Here is a 24,263-nt window from a genome sequence, read left to right on the forward strand (position 1 = left end):
CTTGCAGTACAAAAAGCGCTAAACACAAGAGCAAAGCAATGATCACATCTGCTCAACAAGGCAACAAACGAGATCTGAGGTATGTTAGGAGATTACAGCATTATTTGAAAAGGAGGACCTCAAGAGTTTCAGTGATCCATGAGCTGTTAAAAGCAGCCAAGTTGTATCAGAGGATTGGATCCGAATCCACAATTTGAGGAATGAATGAAAATTGACATCACCAGATCAAAACATTTAAGTACAAATGAAGACAGGACCCCAAGACATTAAGAACTGAAGAGATCCAATGTAGAAATGCCCACACTGTCCCAAAAAGAGAGAATACCTCAAAAGAACACACTCTACCCAGGCAAAGGAGTCCCAGCTGGTTTCAGCCATTTTAGGGATAGAAGCTTGGGAACGCTTCCCTCTGTTTTAACCCCTTGTCATGCTAATGGACTGACAAATTATTCCATACTCTGGATCTGACTGGTAACCCATTTCATATGTTCATAGGTAAAGTACTAAGCTTACTGCCCTTGCAGATCATTTTAAGCCTAGCCACTTTCCCTTCAAAGGTTAGAATCAAATCCTGTACCTTCTATCTGCGAGGTAAACACCTTAACCATTATGCCAAACCTCAACCTGATCTAAACCTTCTACAGGATCTTCTATTAAAGATATATTAACAATACAATGCATTTTTTTTTCTCCTGTCTCTACAACTCTGTTGAATATTGCTTATACGTATATCTCTATTACAGTGTATAATCTTGTACACACTCAGCAAAGTACAGTTGTATACACTTACCATAAATGTAGATGTTAGAGTGCATTCACTGTTGCAGTAATCACACTTGGGTTATGATAACACAAGTGTGATGACTGCAACAGTGAAACACAAAGAACATCTGTATAATTACACATACACCTTACCTCTTGCAACACATTTTTGTAATTGCCAAAAGTTTCATGCTTTTCTGGGCTGAAATTTAAACTGGTCATTTGTGATCAGTGCTTTACTAACAAATTCCAATCAATCAATCAAATGACTGCTGTTTCTTGAAGATAACAACTAAACCAATACCAGGGTACTAAAGGGATGGAGACACAGCAACAGAATGAGATTAAGTATGATCTGTATACTCAGCTGAAGATGCGCCTCTTGGGAATCTCGAGTCACTGTCTTTCATTATGCACGAGTTCAACTCTTCGCCAGTAATGGCTGAACAAGTGACTTGTGAGGTTCACAAAGCTGCTTCACATGGGATTTTGCAGGGGGACCATGCAAATGATGTTTAACCTCAAGTCCCATGTATTTTCAACTTTCTGCAAAACTGGTACGGCATCACAAGTTGTATCCTCCTGCCAGTCCCTGAACTGAGTGTTCGCCACAGTCATCACATTTACAGGAATGAGGTACACCCTGAGCCCCTCTTCATCCCCATCTACAGGAGAATGAATTTAAACACCAGCACTTAAAGTAGTGCTTTACACCAAACTCCTCACCCTAACAGCATTGTTGTGGAGTGTGGTTCATGATCTACTGACTACAGGAACACCTGGAAGATTTTAGCTGTACAGGCATCAGTCAAAAGAAGGAACTTTTTCACAACATGCATTATTGCTTGAAGTTCAAACTGTGTAAACGGAAGAAAATAAGTAAAGACAAGATAAGATGTCTCACCCAACCTGAATGACACTGCTGTGTGTGCTCCAGAGTTTAATAAGAAATAAAGAGAACACTCCAAAGACCAAGGAAGCAAACAACTCCAGTACATGTACACCCACAAATAATCCCAAACAAATAAAAGGCAGGCACTTTGAATAACGAATGGGGTAGATTCTCCCAATTGTCTGACCTTAGAGGGGTTAAGGATACTTCCTTCACCTGTACTTTTAGAAAGGGCCTGAATATTAAAAATTTGATAGAAATGTTTCAAATAGGACTAATCGTTATAAATTAGGGACAAACCAATGTGGTAGATGGCCCCAGTGCCCTCTGACAGCACAAGGTGAAGTGGTGACTGTAGAAGCACGCAGCAAATGTATAGCTGCGACCAGCCATTCCCTCATGTGAATCCATGGGTCTGGTACATATTGCTAAATGTGGGTCCTGCCCCGCTTTTTATATTGGTAAAACGGAGAGAAAACTGAAGAGATGAATATATGAGCACACTAGGGACATTCATAACCAAAATGTTAGCAACACCCATTATAAACGCATACTAGTTTGTGACCAGGCTGTTTTTTCTTTTTATATGTTAGAAGAAATTCCCTGTGACGTGAGAGGTGGTCAATGGCAGACATGAATTGAGTACTTTGAGATATATTGGCAGGTTATCCTTGAAGCCTACAGGGAACCTGGATTATATGAGAATCTTTTCCCTTCTACCTGTCCTGAAGTTAAGGGTTGCAAGATTGTAATGTGTAGATTGTGCAATATTTATACAGATTTAAAAAAAATAGTTTTTACAGTTTTAATAAAATTATAATACATTTATAAATTTTAGACAGTAATATTTAGGATAATAAGATTTACGGATATAGTTTTATACATGTTTTTAAATGAGAACACATGACAGTTTACTTTAGTGCTGTGCTTGCATGGAGTGTAATATGTTTTTTTGTTCTCTCTCTCTAAAATTAATAGCTTTGAGGCTACTCAGTTTGATTGCAGATATAAACATGGGTGTGATTTTAGTTCTGGTGTTCATTTCTGATGAAGTGTGACGAAAACGTACATAATAAACTAGTGGCGTTAAATAACAGAAGTGCCTGCCTTTATTCGTTTGGGATTATTTGTGGCTGTACATCTACTGGAGTTGTTTGCTTCCTCGGTCTTTGGAGAGCTCAGAGTGTTTTAGTGACTGAGGATACCCCTATTTGATTCATGTTTAATAAAAAATAAATTTACTGAAATAAGATCATCACAAAGGAAATTTCTGATGGCTACCCACTTCTGAAAGTTCCAAAGTCAAATCCACCTCAAGTCTGGCAACATCCTTGTGAAGACTGCACCTCAACAACTACAAAACAATGCTCTAGACAGAGGTATTTCAAACTATCTACAGAAAAAGTTAATTTTCCATTGCTGATGCCACTGATTATTGGAGCTCTGAAGCTATTACAATAATGACCATGCATTTTATGTCAGTATGCTGACAGACATCTTTTCACAGTTAAGTTATCTGGTTTTCTGTCAAAAGGAGAAAATTCATATCAATGGAAGCCAACTCATTTATTTTAGGTGACTTTGGTTAACATGAGATGGCTGGAGAGGAGGTCAAGAAAACTACCAACTGAGGCAATCAATGAGAAACCAGTGTGAGCAAGGCTGTTTAATGGTATTTCTCAGAGCAGACAAAAAAGGAAATTGTGTCTGCGGGTTGACAGATACTGCCCCAAACTTAAAACTTTACTTTATACTTTACAACAACAACTTTCAGCAGAGCACACATCTGTTTCACATCAAAATGCAAAATAAAAGGTGAATTGTTCAAGAGGTGGTTGGTTATAGGGACATTATGTCATACACAATCATATTTAGACATAGGGCCCTCAGTGAAGAGAAGACAAAGCAAGTCTCAACCTTTTAGCTAGCAGTAAACCTTGATCTTCAGTGTACATCACTGGCCTTACCCAGAGGATGTCAGTGAAGATGGTGACCAAGAAGTTCAAAAGTTAATACTATTACGATGATTATTTTTAAATAAATCTTTTCTGAGAATTCCAAAAACAGTTGTTTGCAACCAAAGTATTACATAACACACAGCACAAGTAAAACAGAATTTATGTAAATGAAACAGTGTTGCAGAACTTTAGGTGAAAATTAGTGCTAAATCTGCCAAGAGTGCTATAGGTTCATAGGTAGGTAATAGGCTATCAGCCCTAGGGTCTATGTAAGCCTAGCCAACAAGGTTCCCTGGCTTCCGCCACCCATGGATGTTATTTACCTGCACCCCTGTCTAGCAGGGCCAGCGATATAATTCCCGGGGTGAATTTCCTATTACCCATCCACTCATCAAGATTTTTCTTGAACAGTGCTAGTGACGAACTCTGCTTGACATAGATAGGTAGTTTGCTCCAGTGTATGGGAAGTCTCTGGGACAGGAATCTATCCCTCCAGCATGTTCTGTTAATTGTGGTGACAAGATTTAGGCCTCTAGAGCCTGTGGCTCTGAGGGGTGGGGATTTCTACAAGTGTAGCATATCCAGCAGCTCAGGGTTTGACATAGCTTTGTATGTTAGGCAGAGATCACCTCGGAGTAGGCAATATGCTACCGAGTAAAGCTGGAGTTTTTTGAGGAGGTCAGCACAGGATAACTGAGTCCCATAATCCTCTTTGTGAGGTATTTCTGTGGCCTTTCTAGTTGCTGCAGATGCCTTGTAAGGTACATTCCAAATGAGGCATTGTACTCTATAATGGGTCTGATGAGAGCAGAGTCGAGGTGGACAATGACTTTCTTTTTCCTGGATGAGAACTCTTTCATGATCAGGTGTGCTACGTAGAAGGATTTCCTGACTACTGTGGCGATGTGATTATCAAAGGAGAGGCTACTGTCCCACTAGAGTCCCAAGGTCTCTTATCACGCCTTCGGTGTTAAGTGGGGTGCCGCCTATGTGGTAGTCCAGAGGTATGGGGTTTTTACCAAAGGGGATGACCATCAATTTTTTGTCACTGCACTTGAGGCCATGGCTCTGACATCAGGCATCAGTCTCGGTGAGGCCCTTTTGCAGGATGTCCACGTCTGTTACGGACTCTACTATGGCACCCAATTTGCAGTCATCTGCAAACTTTGTCAGCCAGAGGGACCTCTGTGTTGGCCTGTATTTCAGAGTAGTAGATCCCAAACAGAAGGGGAACCAAGACTGAACCCTGTGGTACTCCACTAGTCACAGGTTTGGCGTATTTGAAGTCCGCTATTTTTACAGTGTGGGTTCTGTCTGTGAGACAGTTGGCAACCCATCTTGTGACGTAAGGATTTATATCCAGCTTGGTGAGTTTATTTATGATGCCAGAATGGGGGATGGTGTGAAAAGCTTTGGCGAGATCGAGATAGGCTGTGTGGGCTACCTTATCCTTGTCCACGGCTTTGGTGACTGTTTCAAAGAAGTCGACCAGGTTCAGGAGACATAATCTTCCCTTCACAAATCCAAACTGGGTGGGGTCCAGAGTTTGGAGGTTACCAATATCTGCTTATGAGTTCCATGATAATACGCTCCATGGCCTTGCAGACCAGGATCATCAGGCTAATAGGACGATAGTTCCCTGGGTCCGTGTTGGCTCCCCCTTTGTGGAGTGGTACAACTGCTGCCGTGTGCCATTCAGTGGGTAGAAAGTCTGTTGAGAGGCTATGATTGAACATGGTGCTTAAGTGGAGGGCTAGTTCGTTCAGTGGGTAGAAAGTCTGTTGAGAGGCTATGATTGAACATGGTGCTTAAGTGGAGGGCTAGTTCGTTCTGAAGCTCGTGCATAATGCAGCCAGGGATACTGTCTGGTCCCATGGATGCTGTGTTCTTGGCTTTCAATAGTGCAGTTTTCACCTGTTCAGTTGCGATTGCAGGGACACTGCATTCTTCCGGTATGGATATGGGCCCTTTAGAAGGTGGGGAGGGGTAAAGCTGGCACTGAACCTATCAGCCAGGATGTTGGCGATATCAGTTGGTTCTGTGAATTTTGTGCCATTGAGCTGTAGCTCAGAGTAGATCTGGGTGTTGCCATTGAGATTCATGACATAGCTGTAAAATGCTTTGTGGTTGTCCTTAGAGTCAGTAGCAATCTTATTTTCATAGTTCGCTTTGGAGGATTTTATGAGAGATCTCAGCTTCTTGCTGAGGCTGACCAGGGAGCTCCTTGGCTTGTTGGATTTTATTCTATTTTGCAACAGTTTCTTCCTTCTGTTGTAGAGTTTGTTAACAGCAGAGGTCCACCAGATTGGTTTCCTTTTTTTAGAAAACTGCGTCTTGGTTCTATTAGGGATGGCACGATCCATGCACCCATGTAGGTGCTTACAGAGTGCATTTGTATAAGATTCAGCAGTGGTAACTGTATTGTCCATCTGCATGGGTGTTGTGAAGTTAGCCACTTCTGCCTTAAGTAGCACGAAGTTGGCTTTGGAGAAGTTTTTTTTTTTACTGTGGTTTCCTTAGTGGAGGGGGTGGGGGCAGGATAGGGATATCTAGGGTGATTAGTTTATGGTCGGATCTGACCAACGAGGAGTTTACTTCAGGTGTGGAGCACCTGTCACTCATGTTGGTAAGTACTAGGTCTAGAATATTTTTGCCCCTGGTAGGGGTATTGACAAGTTGATCCAGAGCACTGGAGTTTTCGAATTCTAGGAAGCATTGAGGAAAGGAGTTAGTACAAGAGTAGTTTTCCCAGTTAATGGTGGGGTAGTTGAAATCTCCCAATATTAGGGTGTTTGGTTGAACCCTGATATTTTCTATTATATCAAGAAAAGAGGAGTGGGAATCCTGGAGCATGGTGGGGGATCTGTAGCAAGCTACAATATGGATTGCAGTTTTGCACAGAGTTAGTTGCACTTGTATAATTTCGGATGAATTATGTTGGTCAACTAGCATGGAGGTGTGGTTGTTCTTAATGAATATAGACACACCTCCGCCCTTGGTGTTCCTGTTCTGGTTTGATGGCCGAAAGGTATGGTATGAGATATATCCTGTAATGCAGGGGTGCTCTCTGGAGCCTTGAACCAGGTTTCAGTCACTGCACAGATATCGATATTCTCCATTTTAAGGAGTGCCTTGAGTGAGTGCATTTTGACGTTTAGACTTCTAGCGTCGAGTAGCATTGCCCTCAGTTTTTGCCTGTCTGTATCAGTTACAGTGGTGGATTTGTTTTTTGAGCTTTGCCTTAAAAAGGCACTATAGGGCCGGTAAGAGCCTTAGCTACTATCCGGAATCCCAGGGGCGACGAATGCAGGCCACCTCTGGCGAAAAATCGTGGCCCGTCAACCATGTCATCTCAGGCAGACAAATACTGGATCCCCTTTGAATGACACCAGAAGTTTAGCCAATTGTTGAAGTCGATCATTTTGTCCTTGTACTGCAGTATCACTCTGGGCGAAGGTAGTATGCTACTCAGGGCAAGGGTCATACCTGCCCGAATTACACGATAAGAGAGCTCCTCCATGTTTCTTTTCATGTAATCCAGGGAGGTACGTCTCAGGTCGTTCACACCAACATGGACAATAACCGAGTCATATTTGTACTTGTTGTGGAGTGACCTGAGTGCGTGAGTTATGTGGCAGATCCTGGCACCCGACTGGCAGCTAATGTCTCCTTGTCTATTCTGATGAGTGGAACATCAGTGTGCCAAGACTATAGTGTCAACTATGACCAACGTGTTTGGTATGTAGATTTGCCTTATGGGCAGTGGTTGAATGGCACACTGAGTCTGTGTGCTGTGTCTTTTGGGTTGCGGTGAGGGATGGAGATTGCTTGCGCTTCTGCTTTGGAGGTCTCTGTTGTTTGGGTAGATTCCTGAGAGCCTCCAAGAATGATTTTGTGCATCTATGTGTGGATCTTGGTGGTGTAGATGTACTGCAACTATGTGGTGTGTGTGCGGTATGGGTGTTTGCCTTCTCCTAACTAACAAGTTCAGTCTTAGGTTGAGAGAGCTTTGCCTCCAGTTTGGCTAGATAAATGCATCTCTCAAATTGTAGTGTTGGGTGGTAGGAGGAGAGGGTTCTCGGTGTACATGAGGCAATTGCTACATTACCCTAAGATTCCCAGATTCATCAGGTAGACAGGAGAGAACACTGGGAGCTGTCCCTTGGACATGCCTGAAGAGACCCTATTTACCTCTAGACAAAGAAAGAAAAAGTAGAAGAGCTGTTTTCCTCTAAGCAATGAGGAAGATAAGTAAAAAAAAAAACTGTTTTCTTCTAGATAATGAAGAAGGCTGAGTGCTTACAAGTTCTGAACCAGTGCTAAGCACGATGAAGCAAATTCAAGTGCTAAAACTAAGAATCTTGATAGTTCCAAGGGAAAAACTGAAGGAGAGACTTTATGGCGCCGGGAATAGTTTAATCGTAGCTAAGTGGCGCTGTGTGATGTGCAAACCGAGCAAATACGGGTTTTTAAACAGAAAGATGAAAGGGATAGAAATAGCCCAACACGGCCAATAAAACTACAGTGTCTGGGTTGAAACCACTCCTCCAGCAACAGACAAGCTGTTCCAAAGCTCACCACCTTCACTGATGAACAGAGAAGCTTCGCTCTATCTTAGAAAGGTCTGGGCAACACAGGAACTTACAAACAGCCCAGAATTCAGCAAAATCTGAAAACCGAACTTTACTAGATCTAGAAAGGCGGGAAACGAGTATATGGATAGGATTTTTTGGGGAATTTCTTTTTCAAAAAGTTAAGTCAAAAACAATAAACAAACACTTTTAACACAGAGAATAGGCTATCGCACTTGAGTGTGTGGCCTTTTACAGTTAAACTGATGAAAAAACACTTAAAAACGAATACTTTAAAGTGCAAACAGTATTTGGTAAAAAATAGTTCAGATAAGTAGCAAAGTTAATAAAAAAGTGGTTGGGACAATGCGGCTAGCAATATCAAGCAATAAAAAGCAAAATAGAGGTACTTAATTCACTCAAAGTCTCCTTTTCACTCTCTGCTGTTGTAGAACTCTGCATGACACCCAGGTAAGGCTCTTGCTGAGGCAATACAAGTGCAAAAACCTCGCAAACACAGGGTTTTAAGCAGAAAGGGATAGAAACAGCCCAAAACGGTCAATAAAACTACACTTTCTGGGTTGAAACCACTCCTCCTGTGACAGATAGGCTGTTGCAAAGCTCACCACTCTCACTGATGAACAGAGAAGCTTCCCTCTATCGTAGAAAAGTCTGGGCAACACAGGAACTTACAAACAGCCCAAAATTCAGCAAACTCTGAAAACAGGACTTTACTACATCACTAACCAGAAGGACTCCATTGGCACTCACAGGGTACAACTGTTTGACATAAAAGTTACTTCATTATAGGATCCGAAATCACATCCAATAGTAGTAAGATCAGTGGACCTGCAGATCCAGGTACAAAAAAAACAAGCCGTTTGCCAACGAAGAGTAGGGGTCTTGGAAAATGGAATGCAGTGTTGAGCAAATCCGCCACTTATCAAGTTCTTTTCTGCAATTTTAAATGAAAAGTATAAAACTAAACAAATGAGCATCAATCTCAGACTCAATAAAAGCAGTTAGTGAAAAAACATTCTCGCCATAGGCACAAGATAGGGAAGTACAGGCTAAGTAATACATTAGTGTGTGACTCAACATGTACAAGTTTGAGTGCACAAAAAATTAATAAGCCTACAAAGAAAGCTTCATTGCAAGTATTAAATTTAACCATGCCAGTGTAAATAAGTACAGCAGTACTGTAGTATACTGGTACAAAAATCCATGGTCATTTTTGTAAATGCTTCACAGGCAGTATTCCTGCCAATTGCTTAGACAAACTATCTGACAGGGGATAAAGCCTTCTAAACTCTAGTCTGCAGATTAGCCAAAGTAAACTAAAATTAGATTGCAAGTCCATCTATTAATGACAATGGCTACTGCTAGCACTACAGAATTTCTATATTTTCTGAGCATCAGAATGCTTTTCTAAACTTCTGCAGCTAGCAATGAGACTGCAACATTTCCAACACTAGTTTTTATACTCAATCAACATGCATTCTGCGAAAGTTTCAAGTGTGCATTTATTAGAAAATAGTGTATAAACCTCTGAACTGTATTACAGAATGCAATGCGACTAACTATACCATGCATAACATGAATGAGCATTACATTTGTTGCATCTCATACATTTCATCTGCTCCACCTCTCCCTCTCACACTGACACATAGACACTTCCAAAGCTGTAAAGAGATGCATCAAACCAGCTACTGACCAAACAAGCCTGTATACAGATTTACGGACAAATACTGTACAGCTAACTATGACTACACATAACAGGCATGGAAGAAAAAAAAAATGGGAAAAAACTGTATCAGTACTTAACAGTTTGCTACATTTTTATCAAGTTGAAACTATTTATTGAGAGCACAAAAACGGACTCTTTAGTATACCCTCCATCCTAAACTTTGTACATTACTTACGGCTGTTGCTCGTCTCTTCTTCCCTAATCCTTGACAGTCATTCTGTTCTGTGCCAGACGTGCAGCTGCTGTCACTTGCTCCATCAATACCTGCAGTCCCACTCAGAGTAGACAATGTGACATCTTTTCCACTTTCATATGGACCCTGACTATCGGTGCCAAATGTAGAGCAACTTTCAGAATGTTCTTCTGTCTTGACAGACACTGAGACATCAGGCATCTTAACAGATGTCTCTGCGCTACATCTCCTTAAATCTTTTCTGGGCTCTGACTCATGGCCAGGAGATGAACATGAGACTTGGAAACATGGAGAAATATCTCGTTTTCTCAGTATGTTAGCATCTGACTCAGAAGAGTTCTCACGTTTTACAACTATATTACTATGCGAGTCAGGATTAAGTGATTGTTTAGCAGCCTCATCACGTGGAATAACTGATTTTTCTTCTTTCTTACTAAATTCTCCCACAGAATTTTCAAAAAAGTTGTACACTGATGAAACTTTTTCTGCAACCACACTGCTTTCTGACAGGCTGCGTTTTCTGGTGGATAGAGAGAGACTGACAGAAATTCCTTCCCACTGGAATCCTTCTAGAGAGGACAGATCAGGTTCTTCCTCCAGACCGCAAGCCTCCACTTCTGTAGGAGGAGGAGGCACCATCTCTATTCCAAACCTGAAAAAAAAATAACATCCAGAAATAACTGATCAAAAACAAAAAAAAAAACTTTGCATTTGAAATGAATTTGATAAAGAGGACAATAACACTCATATTAATTATTGTTACAAAATCATTCTACCTGGCTGAACTGATTACTAAAAACAAAGTCTGAAGATCCAAGTTAGTTACTGTCCTTCTATGCACAACCATAATCAGGCCCATAATACAATACTATGCTCCTTTTCGTAGGTATCTATACAAACACATCACACAACTAAAAAGACCATAACTACTCCTACTGAATATGATCTTGGGTACACACAGACTAATAGCTCTGTCTCTTTGCTCGGGTTTCCTATAGGATCTTCACATCACTTTCTGTCTGGAATATAGGGCTGTGAAACATCCATTAATCTTACACCTCTGCAAGACTGGAAATACCACCAACACCTACTGTAAGACCCTCAACCTCTAAGAAAATATACACAGAAGACGTTGGCATGATAGATCTCTCACCAGAAAGGATCACCTGGCTATGGAACAGCTCTCCCACTCCACATCAAAGTAGCTCCCAGGCTGTCTTAACTCATTCGCTTCAGTACACCTTTTTTGAGTGTATACTTTTAACTCCCAGTGGGTGTGGCTTGAGCCTTTAAAAAGTGAAGTTATCACCTTACATTTCAAACAAATATTCATATTTTTGGAACCATAAGTGTTATTAGAAAGCTGTACATGGCAAACTATTTTGGATAAATTAATTTTTACATTAGTGACACTCATTCAGTTTGATGCTTTAAACTAGATTATTTAAGCCAAAATAAAGGCAGCGAGTATTACTTCTGTAATGTTGTATAAACAGCTTATGACATCTCATCAACCATTCAAGCAAGACACATACTGCCAACATGATTTTCTTCATACAGCTGTGAGCTTTCATGGGGCTATACAGCTCTGCCTGTGTTACCGGAATACTGAGATATTTAGAGAAATATAAAAATTATTACAATACAAATAATATGCAATATCTCTTTTAGATGCATTAGACAGAGATCAATTATCAATACAACCATGTCTGCCATCACGTATGCTTTAAGATGAAATCTTCTGATACCTTGTATGTAGCATGATTTTGGGATTACTAATGAAAATATGAGCAAGTAACACTTGACGTCTACAGGCGTCAGTAGAAGGCAACCACAGAAATGACTGGAGGCACACTCAGCTGTACTGAGTTAAATAAAACTTGATGAGTAGAGCAGAACTTGCACATTCACCCATAGGTTGTGTACTAAAACCTTTATAATTCAAGGAAACTGATGGTGGCATCTGTATTGGACAGGTTCCCAGTGGTCTACCGGGCTGATTACACAGTAGCAACCTATGAACCCCTAGAGTCTCTCAGTTCTGTTATCAGACGTCTGGAAAATACTGGCAATGGGATAGTTTACTCAGGGCTACTTCAGAGACAACCTTGTATACAAAAGATATGTTAGTTCCTAAGACCACCTGATTCTGACAGGAAGATGGTGTACTAATCAGTAACCACAGAAGACTGCAGCTCAGACAGCCAATGTTCCTGTATGTCAGCCACAATGAAAATGTCCTTTCTAAGCCAAAAATGTGAATATATAGCCATTAGCTGGCTCAAATAAAAGGGAGTGCCAAGTTTTCTCAGAAGAAAACTCAAGTCATATAGGACAGCCACTGGCTTTCTGGGTGGCCTATGCAGCAACATCTTCCTTCAAGAAAAGTACGAGTACAGGAAGAGAGGACACAGGGATAACAGGTGGGTCTTCTTTTGAGCCACAGGCTAAGCCTGCATTGAACAAACTACTAAGGTATGTGTGGACCTGCTGGACAGATGCTTCCTATGATGAATGTAGCAAGATGTACACGAGAAAAAAAATTAATCCATCTGCCCAAGTGACTCTAGTGGCAAGCTTATGGGCATCCTTAAGAAAAGAAAAATAATTTAGGTAATTACCATAATGTTCCAACTGTGTTGTCCATTTTCATTCTTCAACTGCTGGGTTCGGATCCAATCCTCAGATCAGACTTGGGCATTACTAGAGCTCGTGGCTACCAAAAGGCTTTAGAGCTCCTCCTTACCCATAATGCAACAGACCCTAACATACCTCAGATCTTGTTTGCTGCTTTACGTAAAGTAGAAAGCAAAACTATAAAATTCATAACAGAATATGCCATATCTGGAGTTCAACATTGTGACAAAGGTTTGGTGTTGGTGGGTGGGGAGTTGAGGAAGACTGAAAACGGACAACATAGATGAAACTTTACAATAAGTACATAACTTCTTTGATGATATCAACTTTCATTCATTCCTCAACTGTTGGGACAGAGTCCCTTGCTACCTAAAATCCCACGTGGACTCTAATGAAGGATATTCCTGAGCACAGATGAGCCAAAGGCTGCTCTTTCCCTTGGGACCAGATGCAGACTGTAATGACTGATAAAGGTATGAGGACTGGCCCAGGTTGCAGCTGCACATGTCATCCATGGAAGCCCTAGACAGAAATACTGAAGTTGCCACTGACGTAGCTGAATGGGCTCTTAAAAGGTTTTGGTAAAGTTACACCCAACTTGTTGTAGACAGATATGTAGTCAGTCAGCCATCTGGCCAAAGTTCCCTTTGCAACTGGTTTGCCAAATTTAGAATCTGCAAAGGACAGAAATAATTGATCTGTCTTCCTAATTTCTTTTGTTCTATGCAAGTAAAAATGTGTCTGTGAACATCTAATAAATGCAACACATATTCACTTTGTTTGCAAATTTAGGAAAGAAAACTGGCAAATTAATGGATTGGTTAATAGTGGATTCTGACACCACCTTAGGAAGGAAAAAAGCATTGGCATGTAATGTTACTCCACCTCATGAAAAATCAGGTAGGGAGGTTTAGAGGACAACGCTTGAAGTACTGAAATTCTTCTAGCAGAGGTAGTGTGTGTTCCAGGCAAAGAATTTAAGACCACATTTAGCTGCTGGTTCAAAGCGAGAACGAATCAAGGCCTGCAGTACCAAATTTAAATCTCATGGAGGAGTACAATTTTATGTGGAGGTCTCAGCAGGATGGCACCTCTCAAAATGGCTTTACAAAGTTTAGATGAAGCCAAATAATTCTCAAATCTAGTATGAAAATAAGACTAGTGTTAACTGACCTCTAAATGTTGAGGAGATAGCTCCCTCATTAAAAATTGTTGCCAAAAATTCAAGTACACTTTTTTTTACAGGGGCGGAGAAGGGGTAAATGTGTTTCTGCTGTTCCCAAAATTAGAATCTTCTCCATTTACTTCTGTAAAGTTTTCTTGTAGAAGCCTTATGGAAAGATAAAGGAATGTGACATACAGGGGGTGGACAGCATCAGTTTTCCGGCTATCAAAGGAACCTGAGAAACTTTAGCTTCAAAATTATACCTTCAGTACTGTTATACCACTGTTATGTCTTTTACCTTGTGATACTTTTTGTTATATCATAGGACCATAGGAGGTTACTAGGCTAATGGCCCTGGGGCACTTACAAGCCTAGCCAAGTTTATCCCCAAAAAGAAACCTCAGTCAGCACCTGTCGCCCCTGTCAATGAGGGATACAGGTTGAACCCCTGGGGCGAATTTGTGGTCTCCCATCCACTTATCAAGGTTGCGTTTGAAGAGGGTCAGTGAGGTGCTCTCAAGATCTGCCCTTGATGAATCTGAACTGGGTGGGGTCAATTGCTTAGAGATTGCCTATATCGTTGTTTATGAGATCCATAATAATATGCTCCATGGCTTTACAGAACAGACTTGTCAAGCTAATGGAGCGCTAGTTTCCAGGGTCAGTAGTGGCACCACCTTTGTGCAAGGGGATGACAACAGAGGTATTCCACTCTGCTGGAATGAAGCCAGTACTTAGGCTGTGGTTGAATAGGGTGCTCAATGGTGAAGCCAGTTCTGCTGGAAATGGTGCAGAATACATCCTGAGATACTATCAGGTCCTATGGAAGCTGTGTTATTTGCCTTGGATAGGGCCTGGAACATGATCTACAGAGATGTGAGGTGTGAGACAAGTATCACGGATGCTGAAAGGGCCTTTGTGGGGGGGGGGGACAGGGGGTGAAGTTTGTGCTGAAACTATCTGCTAGCAGGTTGGCTAAGTCAACAGGATCAGTGCAAGTGATACTGTTAAGTACTAATTCAGAACAAGCCTGGGCTTTGCCGTGGAGGTTCCTGACATAACTGAAGACGACTCTATGCTTTCCTTTTGTTATAGAGGCTAGTTTTGATTCATAATTGGCCTTGGAGGTTTTCACTAGTGATCTAATTTGCTTGCTGAGGCCAAGGAGGGAGTTTTTCCGATTTGGAATTTGTTCCCTTTTCCCCTTGGACAACAGTTTCTTCCTTTTGTTGTAAAGCCTGTCGATAACAGGATGTCCACCAAACAGGTTTGTGTTTCCTTGAGGAGCAGGTTTTAGTTCTATTGGTTATGGCTGAGTTTCATGCCGTTGTACAGGTGCTTGTCAAATGCACTGGTGTACTGTTCAGCATAGCTGTCAGAATCTTCTGGGGTGAAACTACAGATACTCTCCCTTAGCAGATTGTAGTCAGCTTTTGAGAAGGTTTTTAGCTTGATTTCAGCTGGGGGGGGGGGGGGGGGTGATAGAAACTTCGAATGAGACAGTCCGATAATCTGATCTAACCAGAGAGGGACATACTATGAGAGTGGTGCAGCAGTCACCCATGTTGGTGAGAACCAAATCCTGAATGTTATCTCCTCTTGTGGGGAATGAGACAAGCTGGTCTAGTGCATTAGAAATGATGAAGTTGAGGAATCGTTGCAATAGTGTGTTAGTGCGAGAATAGTTCACCCAGTCCACGATGGGGTAGTTGAAGTCACCAAGGATCAAGGTGTTGGGGGTACCTTGATGGAGTCTAGTAGATCCATGTAAGAGGAGTGGGTGGCCTGAGTCATGGAGGGGAGTCTACAGCTAGCTATAACTTGGATGGGTGTCTTGCCAACTGTCAGCTGCACCTGGAGTAGTTCCAGTTCATCATGCTGGCAAACCAGTCTGGAGGTGGGCTTGTTTTAGATGAAGATAGAGACTCCACCACTATTAGTCTTCCTGACCTCATTCTGGGGTCGGAATGTGTGGAATGAGGTATAGCCTGGTAAGGTAGGGGTGCTTTCCACAGCCTGAACCAAGGTTCCATGACCGCACAGACATCAGCATCTTCCAGTGTGAGGAGAGCTTCCAGTTAGTCCATTTTCAGGTTCAGGCTCCTAGCGTTAAGCACCTTCAATTTGCTTTTTGACAGATTTTTTGTGTTGGATGGTTTGTCTTTGGGACATTACCTAAAAAAGACACAATGAGGGAGGAGAGAGCCTTGGCCAGGATCCAGAAACCCAGTGGTGACAGGTGAAGGCCATCTCTGGCAAAGCATCAAGGCCTGTCAACCATGTCATCCCAGGCAGCCAGGATCCAGAAACCCAGTGGTGACAGGTGAAGGCCATCTCTGGCAAAGCATCAAGGCCTGTCAACCATGTCATCCCAGGCAGACAAATATTGGATCCCCTTGGAATGACACCAGAAACTAAGCCAATTGTTGAAGTCAATTATTTTTTGCTGGTACTGTGATATTCTCAGTGAAGGTAGGATGCTGCTTAAGGCTAGGGTCATACCTGCCTGGAACACAAACTCAGAGTTCAATCATGTCTCTCTTCATATAATCCAGGGAGGTACATCTTAAGCCATTCACACCAACATGTACAATGACAGAGTCATACTTGAACTTGTTGTACAGAGACTTAAGTGCGTGTGTGATGTGGTGGATTCTGGCACCCGACAGACAAATGACTGTGACCTTCCTTTCGAGCCTGCTGAGGGGGACATTAGTGCATCTCACAACTGAGTCACCAATGACTAGTGTGTTTGGTTTATTGTTATGTCTTGTGGGCTCTGATGGTTTACTGTTTTGCCTTATGGGCTGTGTTTGTGAGACAGTGGTGTGTTGTCTGCTGTGTGTGATGTGTTTGATGTTGTTTGTGGAATATTTGTGTGTTTTGGAGGTCTCTGCTGTTCAGGTAAGTTTTTTTTTAGTAACTTTGCACAGATGTGGGGTTGTGTTGTGGAGTTTGTGCTGGCAATCTCCTCTTTCTCAGGATTACTGACTGTGGCACAAGACAGCATGGACTCCAGGTTACTGACGTACATGCATTTCTCGCAGGTGGAAGAATTATGTGCTAGGAGAAGAGGGTTGTCAGTAAACATGAGGCAGTATGCCCATGTCGACCAGGCTGGCAGGAGAAAGTGATGGGAATTGTACAAACACAGTGTTCCGAAAGCTTAGGCATACTTATGGAAGCAGGGTTTTGTTAAGGGTTTGTCCACAAGAGTGTAGACCACAAGAACCTTCATAAATGTAAAGTAACTGGCCTGAAGCACAAGTGCTAAGACCAAAGGTTAAAATGCTTAGAATAACAGATAAATTAAATTAGGCTACTAACACAAGCAATAATAAATGCAGCAGAATAAAAGCACTTGAACACTTAAGTGCACACACAAAAATAAGGTAATAAAGTATGAAGTACACAATTACAGTAAAAGCAGCTGAATAAAGTGTAATTTTTTTTTTTTTTTTTTTTTTTTTTAAGTGGAGAGGGAAGAAACAGAAGACTGTTCAAGATTAGGGGGTTGGGCCTGCCCAAATGCTCTCTCTCTACTTAGGACAGGGAGGAGTGTTCAAAGTCAAAGAAGCAAGGGGGTAGTTCTATCCAGATCTCACTGCACTATGTTGAGTGATCAAATGAGATTGGACTGGGAGCAGTGACCAAAAAGTACAGTTGTGTACACCTACCATAAATGTAGATGTTAGAGTGTCTTCACTGTTGCAGTCATGACTGTGGGGTTCTCCCCTGCCAGCAGGCAGTCCTCGGTTGGCCAGAATCCCAAAGTCTGGGTCCGGCGTCGGCTGTTCAACCATGCTTCCTGACGTCAGAGCGCCAGGAGTACAAAGCTGACAGCCGACGCCATCTTCTCCAGTTTTTCTTGCCCCAGATGTCAGGAGTCTCAAAATGAAAAAGGTCCCATATCCTTTGCAAATACACCTCAGAAGAATGGTGAAAAAAGGAACCACACAAAAGTAAAAATAAGAGGGGACAGGAGGGAGGGAAACCCAGACTGCAACAGTGAAGACACTCGAACATCTACATTTATGGTAGGTGTACACAACTGTACTATGTTCATCGTGTTTCACTGTTGCAGTCATGACTGTAGGGTAGAATCCCAAAGCAGAATGAAAGGGAGGTGGTCATAAAGTAGAAGGGGCGGCTAAAAGGCCCTGCAAGACTGCAGAGGCAAAGCCTGCTCTAGACTTAGAGTAGAGAGGTAAATTGTAGTGCTTAGAAAAAGTATGCACTGAACTCCAAGTTGCAGCTTCCAAAATATCTTTGGTAGGAACTCCCCTGAGGAAGGCCGCAGAAGTGGCAGCAGCTCTGGTGGAATGAGTCCATATACTCCCTGGGATTTGCTTTCCATGGTGTGAATAACAAAATCTGATTCCATGAGCAATCCATTTAGAAATGGTCCGTTTTGAAATGGCTTTACCTTGGGAACTTGAAGCATAAGAAACAAACAATTGTTCTGATTTTCTGATGTCCTTGGTTCTGTCCAGGTAAAAACGTAGTTGTCTGTGTACATCCAAGGAATGTAAGATCCTTTCCCCTTTATTTTGAGGAGTGGGGAAAAAAGTTGGCAAGTGGATAGTTTGATTTAAAGCCACTTTGGAAACCACCTTAGGCATGAAGGTAGGATTAGTCCTCAGAGACTCTGTCTTGATGAAAAATAATATAAGGTTCCACAGCCATAAGAGCTTGTAACTCTGAAACTCTCCTGGCAGAAGTTAGGGCTAACAGGATGGCTGTCTTCCAAGATAAAAACGTGATGTCTGAAGAGGCAGCAGGCTCAAAAGGAGGCAAGGTGAGCTTTTCCAAAACATAGCTGAGATCCCAAGCAGGAATGGGAAGAGATCTAGGAGGTCTTAAGTTCTTAGCTCCCCTGAGAAACTGTCTCATGAGCTGGTGGGAAAAGATTGGAGGGTCTGTATTATAATGAGCGGAAAGAGCAGAGGCATGTATCTTAATGGAAGAGAAAGAGAGACCCTTATGTAAGAGATCTGTCAAGTAAAGTAAAATTAAAGGAATGTTCAGAAGAAGAGGATCAGAATCCTGAGCCTGCATCCAGGAACAAAATCTTTTCCATTTTCCTGCATAAGATTTTCTAGTGCTAGGACATCTGGCTTCTAAAATGACATCCATGACCTGCTTGGGTAGGAGAGAAGAAATCAAAGGCCCTGGATTAACCAGGCCGCCAGGCTAAGAGTGCTGACATGGGAGTGTAGAACCTGACCCTGATGTTGGGACAGAAGGTTCGGAGTTTGTGGTAAGACCCAAGGGGGCTCCAGACATAGGTTTTTCAGAGTGGGGTTCCAAAACTGTCAAGGCCAATTTAGGGCCAACAAGATTATCATCTTGGGCTTGTCCTGTTTGATCTTTAATAACACCCGTGGAAGAAGAGGAAGAGGCGGAAAGGCATATCCCGAGAGGTTTCTCCAACTGAAAGATAGTGCATCCACTTTCCAAGCTAGTTTGTGGAAAGTCCTGGTGCAAAAATTTTGTAGTTGATTGAGATGGGATGCAAAGAGGTCTATGTGAGGACGACCCCAGACTGCTGTTATCATCCTGAATATTTCGGTGTCCAGCATCCATTCGTGTGGATCCGAAAGGTTCCTGCTCAGACTGTCTGCCAAGAAGTTTTGCTTCCCTGGTAGAAACTGAGCTTGAAGGTCCAGATTGCAAGCTAGAGCTGTGTTCCATACATCCATGGCTAGTCTGCAAAGGGGGTAGGAGTGAGATCCCCCTTGCTTATGTACCACATAACTGTGGTGTTGTTTGTCCGTATCAGTAGTTGTCCTGGTTGTAGAAGATTCCTGAAGGCCATTAGAGCTTTCTGAACGGCTAACATTTCCTTTAAATTGATATGCAGGTGCTTCTGATCCTTTGTCCAAAGGCCCTGCAGACAGTTGCCCTGAAAATGGGCTCCCCAAGCATAACCCGAGGCGTCCGTGGTTAGAATCTGAGTGGCAGGAGGCAGACAGAAGGGTTTCCCTTTGTTTAGAGTACATGCCCTGGACCACCAAAGGAATTCCTTTTGAAGACAAGGCAAGACGGAGATCAGTATGTCTAAAATGTGGCAATGCTGAGACCATACACTTTTTAGGTACCACTGTATTTTCCTCATGTGTAGTCTTGCATATGGTACGAGAAGGATGCAGGAGGCCATGTAACCCAAAGCCTGCAGGAATCTCCTTACAGCTAGCCGAGTTAAAGTTGCCAAGGTTTTGAAAGTTGAAGCCAGCTGTAATTATTTTTCGGATGTCAGAAATACCATCTGGGTTGTGGTGTTTAGAAGAGCACCCAAAAAAGTTATCTGTTGCGAGGGTGTCAAATTTGACTTTTTTATGTTTACAGAGAATCCCAGGAACTTGAGGAGGTTCTGTACAAATTCTAGATGCTGGAGTAAGACATCCTTGCTGTCTGCCTGAATTAGACAGTCTTCCAGATAAGGGTAAATTTGTATTCCCTTGAGTCTGCAGTAAGCTACTACTGGAGCCAGGCATTTGGTGAAGACCCTGGGCGCAGTAGACAATCCAAAGGGCAGCGCAGAGAATTGAAAGTGCCTCAATCTGGCCTTGAACCCGAGGTATTTTCTGCGTTCCTGCCTGATGGGAATGTGTAAATATGCCTCCTTTAAATCCTAACGTTACCATCCATGCATCTTGAATTTTGGAATCTCTAGAAAGGTGTTCAAGACTGACAGATCCAGAATGGGTCTCCATGAGTTTTGCTTCCTGGGGACTAGAAAGAGCCTGGAGTAAAAACCTTGTCCCATCTCTGAAGGTGGAACTAGTTCTATGGCTTTCATAGCCAAAAGAGCTTCCACCTGGTTTAAGGCCTCTGTCCATTGATGTTTTGGAAGGTCTGGCCATCCACTTGGCCTTGGCAGGGTATGAAAATGGAATTTGCAACCTCTTGAAACCACATCCAGAACCCACTTGTCCTGGGTTATACGAGTCCAATTTTGATAAAAAAAGAGAGAGTTTTCCTCCGAGAGGGGCTTCCAGGCAAGAAGATCCTGCAACCCAACAGAGGGAGTCATTGAGTCTGTTTCCTATGGGTTTGTGACCTGTCCTCTCCTCCCCTAGGGGTGGAAGCAATCCACTGTCTTGGTCTATAAGAAGCTTGTGCTTGAGTCCTTCCTCGGGAGGGTCTATATCTACCTCTCTGAGGCCTGTCTGAAGTGGGAAAGGACCAATTTTTTTGAAGGCCAATTCCTGCTAAATCTGGGTGGCTGTACTTGTAAGAAATCTTTAACTGTTTACATGGATTTCACCTTGTCCTCCATCTTTTTAATCACCTCTTCAGCTTTTGATCCAAACAAAACATTATACTGAACAGGAGCATCCAATAATTTAGCTTTTACCTGTTCTGGCAAATTTTGTTCCTTTAGCCATGCATGCCTTCTAATAACTGTGCCGGAGCCAGCAGCCCTACAAGAAGCCTCCAAGGCATCAAATCCACAGTGTAAACCATGCTTCCCAACTTGTTCAGTGGCATGCAATAAATCATGTAATTCCTTATCATCTGCACAGGCAGAAATGGAAGAAAGCTTTTGTTTTAAAACAGACAAGAGAAATTGCTGGTATTTCAGCATATGAAACTGACAGTTTAAAGCCCTAATGGATAAAGTAGCAGAAGTGTACACTTTTTTGCCCCATCTTTCTAAAGATCTAGAATCCTTTTCAGTGGGAATGGGGTTTTTGGCAGAAGCGGCCTTAACTCCCTTAGGATCCTGAGAAATAGTTTCAGGGTCAGCAGCAGGGTTCTTGTATAAAAACTAATGGGAATCAGGAACCCTGTAATATCTATCAGGCTTAACAGGAGCAGGAGGAAAAGAGTCAGGGGTTAAGTTAGCCTCCGAAAAAGCATCATCCACAATGTCCAAAACAGGAGGAATAGCCAGGAGTCTATGTTGGGGGAGAAGAAGAAAATCCCTTAGTCTTTTCTTAGATTCCGAATACTCCTGTCCTTCCCAGTGGAAATGTTCCCTCATTTCATGCAAAGTTTCCCCAAAAGAGAAATCCTCAGGGGGAGAAGCTGAAGGAATGGATTCCTCAGCATCGGAATCCTCATAAGGAGGGAAAGAATATTCCTGGTCAGAAGAAGAAACTGAAGAAACAGAAGCCTGATCAGAGGAATCATAATAAACTTCCTGCCTTGGCCTTTTATCTGGAGGGGGGTGTGAACCCCTAATCATAGTAAGTAAATCCTCCGCCATCTTGAGTAACTGTTTCTGTGACTTGGGAGCTGGTTCAGAAGAGGCCTGTGTTGCAGTCTTTGATTTAGAAGGAGTCTTTGCCTTTGTCTTTGGCTTTGCCTTTATTAGAAGCTGAGTAGGCCTGAAAACCACTTCGGAAGCCGGTACCTGCACAGCGGTTCCGGACCCATCCGAAGGAGCATTGTCCGAAGGTCCTGCAATAGAAATATTCAAAGGCCTAGTTGGCTCCTCGTGAGAGTCCGTTTCAGCCATCGGTTCTGAAATGGCCGACGACAGGGGCTGCAAAAGCGCCTCACTGACGATGGCCGAACCTAAAGCTGGCTCCGCTTGTGCGATATCGTCAGATTTGGACCTCGGAGGCCTGTCTTTATACTTGCGACGTTTGTGAACTATGGTAGCCGGAACCGTATCCGACGACATTTTGTAGTTAAAGCGCCTACCGTAATGAAAAGCAAAATCGTACCTTCGTTTAATTGTACGTTGATTGAATCTAGCACAAAACCGACAACTAGCTATGTCGTGGTCAGTGCCTAAGCAAGGAATACAGTAAGAATGAAAATCCTTATGAGGTATTTGCTTCCCACATGAAATACAATTATTAACTTTTTCTGACATCGGACTGGAGCAAGAAAAAGTTTCCCCAACGGGGTACTTAGCTTTGAGTGGAGAAGAAAGTCTTCGGACTGAAGTTTATCAGAAAAAATCGTCAGGAGTCAGCCGACCGGCACTTGCGAACTGCTGTCACCGCACGGCAAGAAAGACTGGAGAAGATGGCGTCGGCTGTCAGCTTTGTACTCCTGGCGCTCTTACGTCAAGAAGCATGGTTGAACAGCCGATGCCAGACCCAGACTTTGGGATTCTGGCCGACCGAGGGACTGCCTGCCGGCAGGGGAGAACCCTACAGTCATGACTGCAACAGTGAAACACGACGAACATCCAAATTTACAGCAGGGGTGGGCAAATCCAAAGCCACCAAGTTTAAGACTACAACACTTGGGAGCAATGGCAGGAAAAACAAAAGTACAGTTTTGTACCTACCATAAATGTAGATGTTCGAAGATCCACATTGCTGCAGTCCTTACTTATGGGTAGTCCGCTGTCCTCGGTCGGCCCGAATACCAAAGTATTAGGCTGACGTTGGTCATGGGCGCCTAGATCTGACATCAGAGCGTCAGGGTATAAAGGCGCATGACCGACGTCATATCCTCAGTCTTTTCTTGCCCCAGATGTCAGAAGGCCAAACCAGAAAGGCCACAGCCAAAAACAGAATACCTCCCAAAAACATGCCCAACAACAACCATCACCTAAAGCATAGCACCATGTCAAACAACAGTGGGGAATGAGGGAGGGTAAATTGGACTGCAGCAATGTGGATCTTCGAACATCTACATTTATGGTAGGTACAAAACTGTACTATGTTCTTCATCTCACATTGCTGCAGTCCTTACTTATGGGTAGAATCCCAAAGCAACGGGAAAGGGAGGATGGTAAAAATCATAAAGCATTAGGGGCCGCTAAAATGCCCTGTAAAATTGCAGTGGCAAATCCAGCCCTAGACTTAGAATAAAGAGGAAGGTGGTAATGTTTAGAAAAAGTATGCACTGAACTCCAAGCAGCTGCCTCCAAAATGTCTTTTGTAGCTACCCCCCTTAGAAAGGCCGTAGAAGTAGCAGTAGCCCTAGTGGAATGAGGCCTGATTCCAGCAGGAATCTCCTTACCATGATGGGAATAACAGAAAGAAATACAAAACCCAATCCATTGAGAAATAGTTTGTTTTGAAACAGGTTTACCCTGTGAACCCAAAGCAAAAGAAACAAACAACTGCTGAGACTGTCTGAACTCCTTGGTTCTGCTCAAATAATAACGCAACTGCCAGTGAATATCCAAAGTATGCAAAATTTTCTCCCCTCTATTTTGGGGGTTTGCATAAAAAGTAGGCAAATGAATAGTTTGATTTAAGGCCACACTAGAAACCACTTTAGGCATAAAGGAAGGATTAGTACGCAAAGATACCCTATCCTTATGAAAAATCAGGAAAGGCTCCACTGCCATGAGGGCCTGTAATTCAGAAACCCTTCTTGCAGAGGTAATGGCCAACAAAAAAGCAGTTTTCCATGACAAAT

General features: G+C 42.6%; 1 protein-coding gene across 1 annotated transcript in view; it reads right to left on the bottom strand.

Moving 5' to 3' along the window:
- ZNF106 (zinc finger protein 106) overlaps positions 1-24,263 on the bottom strand; it is a 2,006,671-nt gene that overhangs the window by 1,297,374 nt on the left and 685,034 nt on the right. The window contains exon 6 of the mRNA XM_044074076.1: positions 10,106-10,775. Coding sequence (XP_043930011.1) covers positions 10,106-10,775 — 670 coding nt within the window. The remainder of the gene's footprint in view (positions 1-10,105; positions 10,776-24,263) is intronic.

Source organism: Protopterus annectens, chromosome 6.part0, assembly GCF_019279795.1.
Source record: "Protopterus annectens isolate FY-2018-M chromosome 6.part0, PAN1.0, whole genome shotgun sequence".
Taxonomy (NCBI): Eukaryota; Metazoa; Chordata; order Ceratodontiformes; family Protopteridae; genus Protopterus; species Protopterus annectens.